Consider the following 18,887-nt stretch of genomic DNA (forward strand, 5'->3'; position numbering starts at 1 on the left):
TTGACCTTGTCCCCACTGCCTACTTCTTGGTTCAAAATTTCTGTTCTCTGGTCTCTGTCTGTCATTTCTTTCCCCGTTTCTTCTGTCATCGTTACTGAATCTACTGATACCTTGGTACTCTCCCCTACAATTTTCATTTATAAAGTCTCCACTCCTATCCCTATGTTCAAAATGATCATGGAAAATTCAGTCATTTCTCTTTCTACTGTCGTCTTGCCTATCATTATACCTTTCATTTCTTTCCTAGAATAAGTCTAATTTGTCTACAAATCTTAAAAATTCCTCAACAGTGTAGTCAGACGCATAGACCAGACTCCACTGTACTCTATGTGGCAGACGTCTCTTCAAGGTGTCAATTTGTATCATCTCATCTAATGGCTTATCTAAGTGCACTAATGTTTTTAACTGCTGTTCCATCTAAGAACTCGGACTTGATTCTGGCTTGTCAAATTTCTGACCAGACTTTATTCATAAAGGCACATTCGACTTCAAAAAAAGAATTTAATTTTTAAATTTTCACTCATATTACTTTCAAAATTGTCTTTAATTTGAAACATCAAGTAGACAGGATGTATATTGCCTTCCCCTGAAAAGATTTTGATATTGATATTATTCCTAAATTGATTGTTGTTGCTGAAAGATTTTATAGTAACAGTGTCCTCAATTTCCGTAATTCTTGAACTGAAATTTTATTTGCGGCCTAAACAGATACCTGCATCTTCTTTTAGTTCAATAAAATTGTCATTCGCAATTTTGACAAAGTTTTGCATTCTTTAATCAGTTTTGGTAAATGTTTTCACCATGTTTTCGTTAACTTTTTTAATTGTTGAAATTCTGAGGTTGCTAATCCTTCGAAACTATCGTCTTTTCCTTCTACAAAATCTAACCGTCCTTCAAAGTTCTGCTGTTCTTGTTTTAAGGTAGAAATTTCCCCCTCTATAAGTGACCCTTTTTTGATAGATCTGTCTACTTGTACCCAGAATTTTTCTAAGCTATCTTTTGTGTCATGAATTTGGTTCCCATGACCATCTAATTTCTTTTCAATAGAGTAGAGCGACTTTTTCTGTTTTTCCATCTAATTTTTCTGTTCCTCCATTAGTGAACTAATTTGTCCAAAACAGACACACTTGATGTGAACTCATGAAAAGGTGAACATACCCTTATATTATTGTGTTAACTGTTAAGATTATTTCTGATTGTTAATTTCAACTTCCCTATTGTCCTCTAAAGTTTAATGTATACATTTGTGTACAACAGGTCCTTAATGGTGTATATTAGGAAATGTAATCTAAAATGTGCCTCAGCTATATTTGCATGGCTATGGTAGTTATATGTCGTATTTTTTCAGTAATTTCAGTACTAGCAACAAGGAGGAGAATAACTTGACCTGTACATATGATTTTATTTTATATTGCTGGTTTTTGACTTACAAATATGGATAAGGAATATCCTTCTGCGGAGAAAGATTGGGATTTGATTATGGACATAATTGAAAATAGTGACGTTTTCGACATTAGTTGGAGTGGAGATGAGGATGACAGTGTACTACTTATTGAAAGGCAAGCTCCAGAAATAGTGAAACATGTTGGAGCAGATAAATTGGGCGTGAATGATGTGTGTACAGACACCATATCTGAAGGTGAAGATCATGGAGAGGTGGTGGATGCTGAAATGAATTTTTATACAATGGAAACAACCCAGAATTGAATAGCCTATGTGACAACATATTGGTGACACCTAAAGAATCTATAAAATGGAAACCCAAGTCTCTAAGTACCGTGGCAGAAACATACAAAGATCCAAATTTTGAAGAATCTGTCTTGTGTTCTCCAATACAATACTTCAAAAGATATATACTAGATGGTTTGTTCACTATCATGGCAGCACATACTAATATATATGCATTACAACAAGGCAAATCCTCATTCAAGCAGACAACTTCTCAAGAACAAGAGGTGCTATTTGGTTTCCATATATTGACTGATGCTTTGAAATTTTCCAGATTATGAAAGTATTGGAATACAAACCTGAAGGTAAATTTGTGTTGGGAAAACATGTCACGAGACAGATTTTTTGAGTTACGAACAAATTTACACTTGGTGAACAATCTGGAGAAGCCACCTGTAAATAAAAATAAATTTTACAAAGTCAGGCCAATTTACACAGCCATTCGAAAACGCTACAGTGAACTTCCTAGAGAAGAGAATTTTTGTGTGGATAAATGAACTATTTCTTTCTCTGGGAAGTTTTCTGCAAAGCAGTATGTGAAGGAAAAACCAAGTTCATGGGGAATCAAAGTCCTCGTGTTATGTGGAAGTTCTGAAATCTCGAGGCACAAATGAAGCAGGCACTGTCTGTCAAAACAGATTTGGAAAGAACTTGCCTTTTTCAGATGATAAAACGATAATGAAACAAACCAGAGGTTACTGTGAAGAAATCACTAGTGCTGATGACATTGCCACGTGTAAGTGGTTATATAACAGGGCAGTTGTATTTGATCAAACTTTGTTGGTAAAGGCTCAGTGGATGAAGTTGAGCGTTGGGACAAAAAGCACCATAAATATGTGAAAGTAGAAAGACCTGAAATAGTGAGGAGATATAATAATGCAATGGGTGGTGTGAATCTATTTGATCAATTGATAAGCTACTACAAAGTTTTCATCAGATCTCGAAAATGGCCTTTGCGTATGATTTTTCATGCTTTTGACTTTGCCATCATGAAAAGTTGGTTGGAATACAGACGAGATGCAGACAACCTGTCTATCCCAGAGGAGAAGCAAATGGACCTTCTCTCCTTTCGTATCAGGGTAGCAGATGGATTGATACTGTGCCAGAAGAAAGAGACTGAAAAGAAGAGGGGGCGTCTGTCTGATGAAGGACTGGCTTCAGACATGAGTCATACCAAGAAAAAGAGGAGAATTACGACCAGCTACAGAGATACAGTTTGATTCCATTCACCACATGCCTTTGCATGATGTAGGAACTCCAAGTCGCTGCAAATTTCCAAAATGTACAGGGCGTTCTAGAATTCAGTGCAGAAAATGTAAAGTACATTTGTGTCTCCAAAAGGACAGAAATTGTTTTTTGCAGTTTCATACTAATCCTTGAAATCAGTGTGTTGACCATTGTTGTTTAAATAAGAACTGTAATTTGGAATTATTTTTATGGTTTCTTCTATTTTAAAGTGAAATAAAGAGTGGCATACTTGATCCACACTGTTAACTCCTTAATGTATGACATGAAGCTCGAGATCTGATGAACACAATTGTGTACATTAAATATCTAGAAGACTAGAGATCACATGAAATTTTTTCTTAGAAAAACGTTGCCAGGAGACTCACCTAAATGTAAAAATCCTGTCAGACATTTTTTATAAGTGAATACAAAATCAGGCCTGAATGGGTTAAGTCAAAACAATTACCTTCAATTTTTCTTTCAAATAACTTTATTTTAACTCGAAAAAGACGTACATGCAATGTGTATAAACTCATCTCATGCCATGGCCCCGTCTGCTATCATGGTTGCCCCTGTATATAAGATTCCAAACAATCCCCATCCTCAGTATTGTTAAAAAAGGGCTTTTAACAAAATTACAATTAAAGCTCTCATTTTAAAATCAATGACGCATTTCAACAACTACAATAGCTCTTTCAGAGTAAATACAAAATTGAATTTTTCAAGTATATAATAATTTAACCATGTATAAATGCTCAGATATGTGGCATTAACAATCCTCTTACTATTTTTATTAATTAATTTAACCATGTATAAATGCTCAGATATGTGGCATTAACAATCTTCTTACTATTTTTATTAATTAAATAAAGTTCACGGTTTGCGGAATGTTCCTACTAATTACAGGACCCACACTCTTCAATACAGTTATAATATAGTAACTGGTTTCTTTGTATCCATTCCACAAGTACATGTTTACCTACACCCCTACGTCAGAAATTACTGTTTATGGTAGAAAAATACCTGTTTTCTAAATCGGTTTCGATGGACTGTTACGTTTCGAGTGTCATATGCAAGATTATTTTTTCAGTACATGGTACTGGCGAAAAACAATTTATTATTGTACGTCATGAGAACGTTTGTTTTTATACAGACTACGGGAACATATTTATATTTTAGTGCTTTTGGATAAACTGCCCTTCACTCAGTTTACAGTACAACACATAGCTAAACGACGTTCTGATTTATCCGCATTCGCTGGACACTAACAGAACTTTCCATTATTCTTTCATGTGCATTGCATCAACCAACAATTTTCAGAAAATAATCAAAGATTTTTATACGATCCCGAAAGAAATATCAGATGGTGTGAGTTCTGGTCTTTGCGGTGACCAAGCAGTAGACCTTATTCCACTGTTTGTCATTGTGATAGTTGATCGTTAATGACTTCTGTAGCTTTCCAGCTAAAATGTGGGGGTACGCTTTTCTGTTAATATAAGGGCGATCAAAAAATTCCCGTTTAAGGACGCTACTGCAGCGTATATGCCACGTAGCGCAACCTCGATGCAGATATATTAGCACTGACATGTGAGCAAGGGGTTAGTGTGGCATTTGCATCTTTCCGACGTGAATGCAGCGAATACGGAAACGTGAACTATCGCGAAGTTGTTACCAAATGCGTCCAATCAGGATCAGTGTGCAGCTAATTTTTTTATTTTTTATTTTTATTTTTATTTATTTATTTATTTATTTTGGGTGCTGAGGCACCGGTTGACATCCATCAGAAAACGAAGCATGTGTTTTGGGCTGCATGTCTGTCGAAAACCATGTTTGAGGAATGGTGCGCCAAGGGTTGCTTCCACTTCATTATAGCGCACGTCCCCATATCGCTAATGTCGTAACGTAAAAGTTACTGAGCCGTGGTAAAAATTGCTGTTTTGAAGAGCGCGCCGCAGCCCATAGTGTGAAGCAGTCGCCTCCGTTTCTGGCGGTGGCGCCGCTGTGGCAATCGTAGCTTTGCTGTCTCCCTCTGGTGGGAAAGGGGAAAGGTTGCCTGTTCACGTTCATTTAAAGGGCGCTATGAGCTCGCCAGTGGGTCAGTCTGGGTCAGTCTCTTGTCCCCAGCTTGCTAGTCTGCCTCTCTTCCGCGTTTGTTAGGCAGTTAGTGTCTGTCTGTCATTCGGAGTGCTAGTATGTCTGTCGTTCGGATCAACCTTTAAAGCCGGCAAAATGAGAGTCTTTCCACTCCGCCAGTAAGAGAACTCAGCGAGTGGTCGCCTGGTCGGGGCTTAGGTCGTGCATCTGAGTCTATGCGTTAGGCCGCCATTTTGCTCAGGCAATGGTCACTGGAGGTTGGATCGATCGATTGGTCGGTCGCACACTGAGACACAAGATGACTTGTCGTCTTGAGCGTCAGCGCACGTGAGGTCGCCACATGAGTCCAGTGAAGTTGGGTTGTTTGAGGAAGGACACCAGACAGCAAGGTCATCGGTCTTACCGGATTAGGGAAGGACGAGGAAGGAACCATCCCGGCATTTGCCTGGAGCGATTTAGGGAAATCACGGAAAACCTAAATCAGGATGACCGGAGGCGGGATTGAACCGTCGTCCTTCCGAACAGAGCAACAGGAGTCAACCCACGACATCGGTCTGGCCGGTGTGAGCTGCGACGCCGTGAGACGGGAGATCGGCGCGCCTTCCTGCGTCCGTTGAAGCGGCTGGCAGCGGACGGTTCAGGAGAGCGATTTGGGGGTGCTGCGCCAGGTCTTCTCGAGAAATCACAGTTTATTAGAAGTTAAGTGATTGGTGATATGTTGTGTGATTTACTCTTGTTAAATTCTACTTGTTTTCTTGGTGAGGTCACCAGCCGTTTTGCTTTGGGGTCGTCCCGCCATTCTTCTCCGTTTGCCCACCCGCGGGAAGGTGGTTGTTTATAAATTGGGTGGTCCGTTTTTCCCTTGTGGAGTAGGGGCGGGTTAGAGCAACCTGCGGTTTGGATTGTTTGGTAATCTCCCTATCAATCTACCGTACGCTAGTAGCTGCCTGTGTCATGTTTGTCGGATTTGGTGTGTTAACGAATTTATTGCTTGGAGTGTAACGGCCTAATACCTGAAATATGTTTTGATCTTTGGAAACTTTGATATTATTGCCTATGAACTTGAGAGACGGTATCTGTGTACTGTAGAGCATCTTAACTATTGTTTGTCCAATCTTGTAGAATTTTATATAACATGGCATTTCATTGGCTTTTATTTAAATGATCATCTTAGTATATAAAGTTGCCACCCTTTCACCGTATGACTTTTCTTAGAAGTTAAAATCAAGTTGCACCTTCGGTGGCAAGGTTAATATTTTAATTGATAATGTTTTTGGTACCATTTCCATCCCTCTTACGGGGGCTGCATAGTTTGTGTGCTTGTGTAAATTATCAAAACTTTTAGTTTAAAGTTATCTGGTGTGTTGCAGATTTGCACTAGTGTAGTCTTTCAGAGGCTGTTGTGAGCAGTCGTAACTACGGCCGTGTCAAAAGGGAGTGGCAAGGTTCCCTGCCCGAAAGCTCGTACAGTCAAAACATGTTGTTTTCTGCCTCTGAATAAATTGTAACTTGATATTTAGAGGGTGCTTTCTGATTATAATTTTAAATCTGTTTCTTTTTTAAAAAATGCTTTTAGGCACTATTAAAGTGAATAAAATTCCCATTTGTTAAAAGGAATTTGGTTATGATTTCATCAGTTACTCCCTGGCAATTACTTCCATGCAACATAGTGTGATTAAATGTGTTAATGTTCTTCTTGATGACTCTCTTGTAAATAAAATAAATTCTTCAGAATATTATTTGAAAATAAATCACGGTTCAGTTAAGCCAACCGAAGTGGGAGACACACGAGCAATCACCCTGCAGTTTCTATCTGTCCCTATACGATTATCACGCCTTTGGTCACTTAAAAGAGGTCTTGAAGGGTCGGCGATTCCTGTCAGACGAGGATGTGCAGCAGGCAATTACGGACTTCTTCACGCACCATAACACGGTGTTTTATCAAACGGGGAACTTCCGCATTGTGCGTCGTTGTGATGATTGCCTCAGTGCTCATTTTCTCTGGCATTCCGATTCTGTACTGTAGAGCCTCTGGTGAAAACATTTTGATCGCCCCTTGTAAAAGCAGCCTGACCGCAACTGCAGTAGGGCCTACCCTCACATAACTAACATTCGTATAGATTTTCTTCTGCAAAATCGTACTTCTTAAGATTATTTTGTATTACTATTTCTTCCCTAACGTATTCTTTGCAAACCTAATATGTTAGATAATTTTGAGACAAAGTTTCGTGGTGTACTTTCACAGAACGCTGATTTTGGCGTATCAAGTCCCAAAGTATGGCAGCTGATCTCTTCACTATTATGTAACTGCCCCAAGTACTTATGAAAGAAAATGAATTTATCACGATATTTCGTTTCCCAATCTTTTTTCTTTTTTTTATATAAACATAGTCTGAGCTAAGAAACCGAACGTAAATTAGGCATACCGTAGGACAGATTCAGCTTTTTCTTGCGGAGATGCCATGACCGTGTTACCCTAGCTAAATTCCGTAGCTGTGTTTCATTGCTAACCCACGGTTGGGTGAAGCCGCCTCCCAGGTGCTTCCACTGGTGTCTATTTCACGCCGACGTTGGCTAACAAAGTTCTGCTTACGTTGGCAGCTCATTTTCCCATTCTTCCACTTCGCTCTGTCCCTTCTCAGATACGTCTGCCTCATTTGCAATATATTCTACTCATTACATATCCAGTCCATAGGCATTCCAATGCTGTAGCATAGGTCAACGATTTATTCTTGTTTTGCAGCCCCATTTTTCTCTCTATTTCTAACTCTGCTGTTTATCAGGATTCTTACCAGTGCGCTCTACGTCACTACGATTTCATTTTCAGATCCGTGCACTGATGTGTAGGGTAGGAATTATGCGGGAATTGAAGATTTTTCTCTGTAGGTAAAGAGGTAGATCGTTTCTTAGTCCAACTCTTATATACAACATCTATTCTAGGTGTTCTTCAAATAGTCAACAAGTTCTAGTTGCACATAGTAAGAACGACTTAGAGATTCTGTCCTATTCACTGATGACGCACACACACGCACACGCACACAGTCATTCGCATATCGAGGTAAATGGTATTACATGAGTAAATTTTGCCATTATTTTTAATTCAGTCCGTACAGTACATAACTGACACAACAGGCTAAAAATTGGCATGAAACAAAATATTGCTAAACATATGAAGGGCTTATTTCAGTAGTGGTACAAGTCCATTACCTCCACTTTCCTGTCTACAATGCTTCTGAAATTAATGAGCCAAGTAAGCGGAAGAAAGGTTCATCTCTAGCAAGAAACCATATGCTTGAATATTTCTGGTATCTCAACTGCAGATTTTTCAGGGCTTATTTAACTTTAGGACTCTATCTCAATATGAACAGAAATAGACTTGTAGCACTATTAAAATAAGCCGTTCCTATAGAAGAGTGCAGATAATTAAGAAAAGTTCTCTTTTCCTTCCCTTATTATTTGAAATGAACACTACTATGTCTTACTTGCTACACAGTAAGGGCTTTTATTTTTTATCATTTTTCCTCTCCTCCTTTTAGCCATTTTGTTTCCGTAGTTTGTATTCCTGGATTTCTCCTGTCGTTTTACGTGCCTCTTACCTACACACATGAAAATTTTTTAATTTGCTCACTTTTGTTTTCCTTTATCGTGGCCCTTGTTCTGCAGGTGCTGCGGGGCGTGACCTTTACTATTCCCGCCGGGCAGCTGGTGGCCATTGTGGGCCCCTCTGGCTCGGGCAAGACAACCTGTTTGCGCCTCATGAACGGCTTCTACGACCCACCGCAGGGAACAGTTGAGTTTTGTTGTCACCAGGGACTGCTCGTTCTTAAGGTCCAGAGGGGCCTAGCTCCACAACAAATTTTGTGACCTAATTTTATTCTGTGTATTTTTTCATCATTACATCAAACAGCTCTATAGTGATTTGATTTTAATGTAATATGAGTGACAGATATAAGAGGTAATCAGTTCCAGTTACCATTGCTCCAGTGCAGAGATACTCGAAGTTAACTCTGAGCTGCCAATAGGTGGGCCCGTTCTTGCTGCCACGCCTCCCTGACCCCTCTCCTCAGCACGTCCTTCTGAAGTGGCACCCTGTTTTACTTTTCCCACCCATTTAGCCAATGCCGAGGGCGAGCATCAGGTGGCTGCTACTCTCCGCTGCAGTTGAAGTGATGCGACCAAGCTGTATTCCTTTCTGCACCTCACCTGTCACCATTACATAGCTTAGGGCCACCTTGGGTGGACCCAGTGGGCAGACCAACTCCCGCACACCCCCTTCCCCTGGACCCCAGTGCCCACTGATGTCGTGGGCCAGCGTCAAGTGATATGTACAATCTCAGCACCCGTCGCTCCGAAAACGGCAATCACAGTGACCTCGCGAAGCTGTTTCCTCTGTCCACCTGACCCCTAGCCATAGCACAGCCTAGGGCCGCTCGGGCTGGCACAGTGGACAGACCAGTTCACGAAAACCCTCACTTCCCCACACCCCAGTCAACCCTCTTTTCTCTGTCACGTTACCACTCTTCTGCCCTTTACACCTATCTCAAGTCCATACCATGTTTGGGGTCAGTCGGCTTGGATCCACAGTCCAAATTTTCACCCCCACCAAATTATGCACCTACATATAGTCCCTGTCACGTGTCTTACCGTATTACTTACCCCTTCCTCTTCCGTCTCTCCAAGTGTCGCAAACAGAAAACGTAGGGGAAACCTCCCAGTAGCGTTCCATATTCTGGAGCTCTGCGGTTGAAACTTGAGTATTGTTTTTAAAATGAATGAAGTAGATTGTTTGCTAAAAATTCCCTTTAATTTATCAATACCTAGAAATCAAGCACATCAACCAACCGTTTTCTTAATGTCTCAACTTGGTCGAAAGAACAACAGAGCTTTCTGCAGTACGCAGTTCTGCAAAAAGTGGACAACAGTCAGCTGTAAATATCTAAAGCGTTTAAATGGTCGAATTGAGAAACATGAGGATAGTCGACAACACTTAGAAAATGCTTGTAAATATACGTAAAAAATGTCAATACAGAAACGTGATGAATTAGTTATGAAGAATATACATATATTAAGCAGAGTGTGTTAATGTTTTGCGGAACTCGTGAGTTCACACTAAGGGCTCCTAATGAAAAAGGGGATGAGCTAACCGTGGCAATTTCTAATATTCCTCTCTTCTAGGAAACTTTGGCAGTATGTTAGATGATTACTTATACAGCTCTAGTACTGCCGTCTGTAAATATACACAACACATTATACAAAATGAACTTAGAGACTTTAGGTATCAAGTTTATATTAAAGAACTTATTAAAGATATTAGTGCTGCCACTTTTCTTTCCATGCAGACAAATGAAACAACAGATATTACGTGCAAAATTCAATTTGACGTTATACTGCGGCATATTAACAGGAAGAAATCTGTTGAGAGGTTCTTTTTCAGTGACGCAAATGACAAAAGCGAAGGTTATATAACAACAATTCGGAACAATTCCGTCATAAAGTTTATTGATTTTGTTTTATCTGGGCCCCAACAACTACAATCAGCACCAGCTGCCACTGACTGTCGCACAGCTTACTCCGTCCATTAGATCCTTAGGATGCAGCTAAAGCAGTCTAAACGATGATTTAGATCATCACCAGCAGCACAAGCACGCTTTCTCATTTCTCATTCAGTTTCAGCACCGGAGCGCGAATGGCAGCGATGCGCTATGCTCGATATAAGGTAACAGAATGAACTGTTATAAACAGTTCAGTGATACGGTCGTTCTCATCAGAGTCTACAGCAAACTAGTGTTGACAAAGATAGTTCAATTATAAATGCCAACGTCACAAGCAGAATATGAAAAGACAGAAAAAGTATATGAGGATGCTGAACAGGTAATTCAGTATGTAAAGAGAGATGAAAGACTAATAATCATGGGGAATTGGAATCCAGTTGCAAGGGAAGGAACAGAAGGAGGTGTTGATGGAGAGTATGAGATTGGCAGAAGGAATGAGAGAGGAGAAAGACTAATTGAGTACTGTAATAAATTTCAGATGGTAATATCGAATACTCTATTCATGAATCCCAAGAGGAGGAAGTGTACTTGGGAAAAATCCACAGACACCGGAAGATCTAGTTAGATTACGTCATGGCTAGACAGAGACTCTGAAATCATATATTGGATTGTAAGGCTTTGCCACGTGGAGACTTAAATTAAGATCACAATTTAGTAAGGATGAAGAGTACACTGAAATTTAAGAGAATCGTCTGGAAGACTCAGATTGGGAGGAAGTGGGATACTGAAATACTGGGGAATGATGAGACGCGTTTGGAGTTCGCTAATGATGTGGAGACTGCGATAAGGTATACCACAGTAGACCATTCAGTTGAAAAAGAGTGAACATCTCTAAAAAGAGCAATTACAGATGTTGCACAGACAAACTTAGGTACAAAGAAGGTAACTGAGAAGATACTGATCGACGACAGAAAGAAGTACAAAAATGTTTAGGGAAAGACAGGAATACAGCAGTGTAAATGAAAGAACTAGGAAGTGTAGGCAGCGAAGGTAAAATGGCTGCAGCAAAGATGTGAAGAAATGGAAAAAGAAATGATCGTCGGAAGGACTGACTCAGCATACATAAAAATCAAAACAGTCTTTGGTGACGTCAAAAGCAAGCTGGTAACATTAAAAGTGCAATGGGAATCCCACTGTTATACGCAGAGGAGAGGGCGGCCAGATGGAAACAGTGCACTGAAGGCCTCTATGAGAGGGCGGGTGGGTGGGTGGGGGGGGGGGGGATGAAATTGTCTGATGATGTTATAGAAGTAGGCACTGGCGTCGATAAGGAAGACATAGGGGCTCTAGTATTAAAGCCGGAATTTATAAGAGCTTTGGAAGACTTGACATTAAATAAGGCAGGAGGGATGAATAACATTCCATCGGAATTCCTAAAAGCTTGTGGGAAGTGGTAAGCGAAGGACTATTGAAGTTGATGTGTACAATCTGTGAGACTGGCGATGTACCATCACAAATCGGGAAAATGTCATCGATTCAATTCTGATGACAGCAGGAGCAGACAAATACAGGAGCTATCGCACAATCAGCTTCACAGATCATCCTTCCAAGTTGTTCAAAAGAATAATATATAGAAGAATGCAAAAGAAAAAACAATTTGTCTTTAGGAAAGGTTAAGGCATCAGAGAGGCAGGTCTGACTTTACGCTTGATATTGGAAGCAAGACTGAAGAAAACTCAAAACACGCTCGTAGGATTTGTCGAACTAGACAAAGCTTTCGACAATGTAAAATGGTGCAAGAGATTCGAAATTCTGAGATAAATGGGAGTAAGCATATGGAAAGACGAGTAATATACAATATGTACAAGAATCAAGAGAGTACAATAAGACTCGGAGACCAAGAACCAAGTGCTCGGATTATGACGGGGGTAAGACAGGGATGCAGTCTTTCACCCCTACTCTTGCATATGTACATCGTAGAAGCAGTGACGGAATTAAAAGAAAGGTTCAAGACAGGGATTAACACTCAAAGTGAAAGGATTCCATTGATAAGTTCTTCTGATGGCTTTGCTATCCTCAGTGCAAGTGAAGAAGATTTACAGGATCTGTTAAATGAATGAACGGTCATATAAGTACAGAATGAGGAAGAAATTTCTGCGAATGTACGTTTGGGGCAAAGCATTGTATGGTAATGAATTACGGACAATGGACAAACCGGAACAGAAGAGAATCAAAGAGTTTGAGATGCGTTGTTACAGAAGAATGTTGAAAAGTAGGTGGTCTGATAAACTATGGAATGGGGAGGTTCCCCCCAGGATCAGCAAAGTACATTTGGAAAACCCTGAGAAGAAGAAGGGCAGGATGATAGGACATGTGTTAAGACATCAGCGAGTAACTTCCATGATAGTAGAGGGAAATGTAGGGAGAAACAGAAATTTGAATGCATCCGACAAGTAACAGAGGACGTGGAGTGCAAGTGCTACTCTGAGATAAGAGGTTAGTGCAGGAGAGGAATTCGTGGCGGTCCGCATCACACCAGTCATAAGACTGATGACTCAAAAACACATCATGGAGAACTCGAAGATAGGGGCACAGTTGACAGTTTATGTCACTTCACACGTCGTCGCAGCTATCTGTGTGAATACTTGTCTTGCTTCAAACAAACGCATTTCCTGAACCAAGGTCACGTGTCGTGGCGGTTTAGTCCAGCACGACTGAGTGAACAATGTCTGCTGTCTCCAGCCAGTTGTGCGTGGCCGCTGAGATCCTGAGTTGTGTTGAGTATGGTCCTGCTGAACCCATCGATGCCAAATATGGCCCTGCTGGACATGTCGATTCCAAATTCGCATAACTCAACTGCGATCGCGACCAATGCGAGCAACAATACCGCTTGACAATAACCCGTTGTCTTGATATGTCACGATCATGTTACTGTCAAATTGCGACATATGCTGCAGATATTTCTCCTTGTAACACGAGGATTAACACTATCTCCTCACAAACAAAAACATTCGAATGTTATTTCTGAGTGAGAAGCCTACTGTGTGATGTTTTCTTATTTGCAAAATGTAGACCTCTTTGTGTAATTCCAATGGAATTCTAATCATTTGGATACTGAAGCGCGTAGTGGTAGTACACTTCGTGACAATTAGATGTTTGTTGGATGCGGCCTTCATGGTGTTGGCACTGTAATGGCCACAAGTGTAAATGAAATAGTGTGTCCGGATTGATCACAATGTGTGGACACCGTGTCACTGGCAGGTCCGCGTGAGTGGCGTGGACATCCGACACGTGACGGGGGCGTGGCTTCGAGCGCGCATCGCCTTCGTGCAGCAGCAGACAACGCTATTGGGTGCCACAGTGGCCGACGCCATCCGCTTCGGCGTCGCCGGCAGTGACGCCGACGTCACGGATGTAGCCAAGATCGCTGGTGTCCACGACGTTATTGATCAGATGCCAAAGGTCAGAGATTCTGAGTATAACTTGTTATCTAATTAGTCGACAATTGGTGTACGAGAGCAGTCTGTAAAGTTCTCGATCTTATAGTGAAAACGACAATTTATCCTTTCAAACAACTTTTACTTTTCAAATATCAATACATTTCATCCAGCGGTGTTACAATGCCATTGTTCCCTCTCTGTGGTGTCCCTCCAGAAGTGGTGGAAAGTACTCATCTAAAACCACAACGTTTTCTCGAGTGGACGAAAAGCGTTGACCACTGAGGAATTTCTTCTGTTTTGAAAATAGATGGAAGTTCGAAGTAGCCAAATCTGGGGAATAGGGTGGATGTTCCAGCACTTCATAGTGCAAATCCCTCAATTTTCCCATTGCTCAAGACACTTTAGTAGACAGGTGCATTGTCCTGATGGAAAGTGACTTTTTCTTCTTTAAGCTGAGTCTCTTTTCACGAATGCTTGCTTCCATTTTCGTTAGAAGCTCAGAATAGTATTGTTTAGCTATGGTTTTACCTTTTACAAGATAGTCAATCAACAGAAATCCTTTCGCATTCCAAAACACTGACGCCTTGATCAGTTACTCTGATGGTTTGTCCTTGCCTTCTTTGGAGCTGAAGAACTGGCTTCTTTCCACTGCATTGGCTGCTGTATGGATTCGCGTGTGTACAGATGAATCCATGTTTCGTCCACTGTCACATACCGACGCCAAAAGCCACTTCTGTTCTTCTTATAACGCACCAAGCACTTTTCGGTAAGTGTCTTGTGAATGCGGTGAGGGTCAAAAGTGAGCAGAAGCAGCACCCAATCTTGCACAAAGCTTTCTCATGATCAATTCCTGGTGCAAGATGTGGCAAACACGTTCCTTTGATATCCCTAGAGCATTAGTAGTTTTGCGCCAATGTTCCAAGATCATATCATGCCTTTTGCCGATGTTATCCGGTATGCTTGCACTGTTTGGACGTCCTTCGCGTGGATCATCCTAGACACTTTTACGGCCACGCCCGTTTCTTCACGGCGGAAATTGATTAACCGCCATACACATTTACAAGCCACAAGTGAATTTCGGTCGGTGTTAAACCTTCTTTTACGAAGAATTTAATCACTGTACGATGGTCGACTTTTTTTCCATTTTCAACACCACGCGCTTCAGAACTGGTTCACACGACTGCCCTACAGTCAAGTACTATCTGGAACGACGTGAAGTTTTACGTGCAGCTTACTATACTGTGTTCATTATAAGAATAAAACTGATGTTAACATTACACCGTATATTCTTCCACTTAAACGTCACTGGATCATTTCGCTTGGAGCAGTCAAGTACCATCATAAGGATGCGTTTTACGCTGTGTTAGACGCATATAGACTGATCGATAATGTGGGAAAGAGTTTTACCGATACATTTAACTTGGCCAGGACTGGCCAACCAGCTGGTCCAACTAACCTGCAATGATGTGAGCAGCTGCAGTTCAGAGGTAAGAAGAGAAGAGCAGAGAAACAATATAGGTTCGAATGTCATTTAATTTTTAAAAAGAATGAAATAATATTCGGCAAGATTCCAGCATTACAGCAAGCTTGTTAGGTGATCAGACGGAAAGCTTAAATCGCTCTCGTTCCCACCTGACACAGTATTCTAATTAGAAACAAGAATGATGAAAATTCTTAACATAAACATATGGTAATTTTTCTGAGCGAACTACGTGTGATGCAGAAGCATACTGTTAGGATTTCACCGTGTTGTTGAATACTGAAGCCATTCTATGTTTGTCTTGTCAATTGGAACGTCGTGCAGTTCGTACATGCTTATCTCGTTCGGATCATTTTACACGTCCAGCCGGATTTTAATATATATTGTTTGACAGAATGCAACCGTCCTATTCAGATACATTCAGCTTAATAGTTGAACTTATTTTTTCCAGTGTATTTGCAGTTTCACTGCTGGACAAAAATATATGACGTCAACTTAGAACATTTATTCTCTTATACCCAATTTCGTATTAATAATATTTTCTGCTGTATCTGCTTCCCCGTTCTGTTTGCTACTTCTGTGATCAGTTTTATGCTTACAGACCAAACTTTCTGTTCGGCAACTTAATTTCTACCTAACAGTTTTCGAAGAGTGATAGTGAATTTTATGTTCTCGAATAAAATGGCAAAGGGATTGCTGTTGAGATTGGCTCTTACATTTGAGCGCGTAATTTGAAGAAAAAAATGTGTATGATTACCAGTTTCATTCGTGCCAAAGAACTGAATAATTACTCGCTTAGCTACTCTATCCTACATTTGAAATACGAGCTTCGTAATATAAAATTTTGCTGGAAGTCTGACTGATCTAAAATCAATTGCTCTTTAAAATAATGTGAGAGGTGCTCAATAAGTAATGAAACACATTTATTTTAGCTGGACCAGGTAGCCGAGCGGTTCTAGGTACTTCAGTCCGGAACCGCGCCGCTATTGCAATCGCAGGTTCAGGGTTTATGATTGCGGTTCACATTCGGTCCCTTCTGTCTGAATTGAAGTCCTTCCCGTTACCACCTCTCCTCTAGGTCCATTCATATACACCTCCATGGTGTACACCTAGGCTGCAGATTCTTCTGGACCTTTTGCATGGCCCTAGGAAGTCCATTAACGCGGCTTCTCTCCGCTATCACTTCATTTCGATTCTCGGCATGTACCGGGGCCAGATGGCTCGATGGCTGATGGTCATGTAGGCTTTGCGTATGTTGATGGAGGGCATATTGAACAGTATCCCTTGCCAGATGGCTGCAGCGTTTCTCCTGCAGAGCTGGCGGCCATATCTCGTGCTCTTGAGCACATCTGCTCATGCCCTGGCGAGTCATTTCTCCTGTGTACTGACTCCTTGAGCAGCCTACAAAGTCTCGCCATCCTTTGGTAACGTCCATTTAGGAGTCCATCTATGTCGTGGAACGGTCCCGTCATTCAGTGGTGTTTGTGTGGACCCTAGGACACGTCGGAATCCCAGGCAACGAACCTGCCGACACGCTGGCCAAACAGGCTGCGCGGAAACCGCTTCTGGAGATGGGTATCTCCGAAACTGACCTGCATTCTGTCTTACGCCGCAGGGTTTTTTGGCTTTGGGAGACGGAGAGGTATAACAGTACTCACAACAAACTGCGTGTCATTAAGGAGACTACGAATGTGTGGAAGCCTTCCATGCGGTCCTCTCGCATGGAATCCGTTGTCCCCTGCCGGCTCCGCATTTGCCATATGTGGCTAACGCATGGTTACCTCCACCGTCGCGAGGACCCACCTCAGTGTCGCTGTGGCTCACAAATGATAGTCGTCCATCTCTTGCTGGACTGCCCACTTTTTGGCGATCTGCGGCGGACTTTTAACTATCCCAGGACCCTACATTCAGTGTTGGGCGACAGTGCCTCAACAGCAGCTTTAGTTTTACGTTTTATTCGTGAGGGTGGGTTTTATCATTTGATCTAAGTTTTAGCGCATGTCCTTTGTCCCTCTGTGTCCTCCACCCTAGTGCTTTTAGGGCGGAGGTTTTAATGTATTGGGGAGTGGCTGATTTCTCCTTTTTATTCTCATGGTCAGCCAGCCATATAACCTGCTCTCGTTTTGATCTCTTCTACATGTTTCTTGCGTCCCTCTGCTTTTCTTGTCCGATTTTGTCCATTTTAGTGTTCGTTTCCCTTCTGTCATTCTTGTAGTCTTCTCCTTTCTTCCAGCTGTGTTTCGTATGTCTCGATTATTTTACTCCCACCCTTGTGGAATTATTTTAATCGGAACGAGGGACCGATGACCTAGCAGTATGGCCCCTTCCTCCCCTCTTTCAAACCAACTAATCAACGAAGCGCGGCCACGCTCGATGCCAGAGTGATGCAGTCGACCACAGATGGGTACGCAAACCTACTCGAGCAGTATCCATCACTTACACGGTCCCCTAAGACCCCACAGAAGGTACGCCATAATGCAGTACATTATATTAATACTACTACTGGCCCACGTATTTGCTGTCGACCTAGGCGACTTGCACTGGACAGTTAGGCCACAGTTAGGTCAGAGTTTGACACGATGCTGAACAAAAGGTGTCACCCATTCCTCAAGTGAGCCATGGTTGTCACCATTACACCTGGTGCCAAAAAGGAGCGGTGCTTGGCGGCTATGCGGGGATTTTACGGCACACTGAATGCACTTACAATTCCTTACAAGTATCCTGTCCCGCTGCTAAAAGATTATAAGCATGCCCTGTCTGGGAAAAAGGTTTTCAGCGTATTAGAGAGTGCTCAAGCATATATACAGATCGCAGTTACCGAGGAATATTTTCCAAAAACAGCCATAATTAAATCCTTTGGCTTATTCGAAAGTTTTTATGTGACTTAGAAACGGTGCACAGACATGACAGCGATTTATATACTCTGTGTTTAGAGGTCTGTATTATTGCTGCTTTGCTTACCTTGACGACATCCTCGTAATTTGAACCATTCCAGAGGACCGTGAACGTCTCCTGTTAGAAGTGTTTACACGACTCAACGAATGTGAAATAATTTTGAATACAGCCAAGTGCATGTTCATCAACGTGGAAATTGAGACACATTATTTCGTCCAAGGTATCACGCCCACTGGCAGAAACAGCCAAGGAATTGTGTCAGTTCTTTTACCATTGCCACTTGCAATGTGCAGCTGAGTTCCAAGAGCCTCTAACGCCAGCACTAGCAGGACCCGAAACTAAAGGCAAAGCGCCCATGCGGTGGACCCAAGCAATGTTAGACGCTTTTGAGGCGGCCAATCGAAACATAGCTGAGGTGATAATACTAGCACATCCTGCACTGGACCCCCGCTCGTACTTGTTATTGACGCGAGCCAGTCAACCATTGGCGTCGCACTGCAACAAGCTACATATACATTTACACGGATACTC

General features: G+C 41.6%; 1 protein-coding gene across 1 annotated transcript in view; it reads left to right on the plus strand.

The window, feature by feature from the left end:
• Nucleotides 1-1,434: 1,434 nt before the first annotated feature.
• The window catches only part of LOC126355531 (ATP-binding cassette sub-family B member 5-like), a 188,199-nt gene continuing 170,746 nt past the window's right edge, over nt 1,435-18,887 (plus strand). Inside the window, exons 1-3 of the mRNA XM_050005875.1 lie at nt 1,435-1,656; nt 8,713-8,877; nt 13,803-14,003. Of these exons, the coding sequence (XP_049861832.1) occupies nt 1,435-1,656; nt 8,713-8,877; nt 13,803-14,003 (588 nt within the window). The remainder of the gene's footprint in view (nt 1,657-8,712; nt 8,878-13,802; nt 14,004-18,887) is intronic.

The sequence above is a fragment of the Schistocerca gregaria genome, chromosome 3, assembly GCF_023897955.1.
Source record: "Schistocerca gregaria isolate iqSchGreg1 chromosome 3, iqSchGreg1.2, whole genome shotgun sequence".
NCBI lineage: Eukaryota > Metazoa > Arthropoda > Insecta > Orthoptera > Acrididae > Schistocerca > Schistocerca gregaria.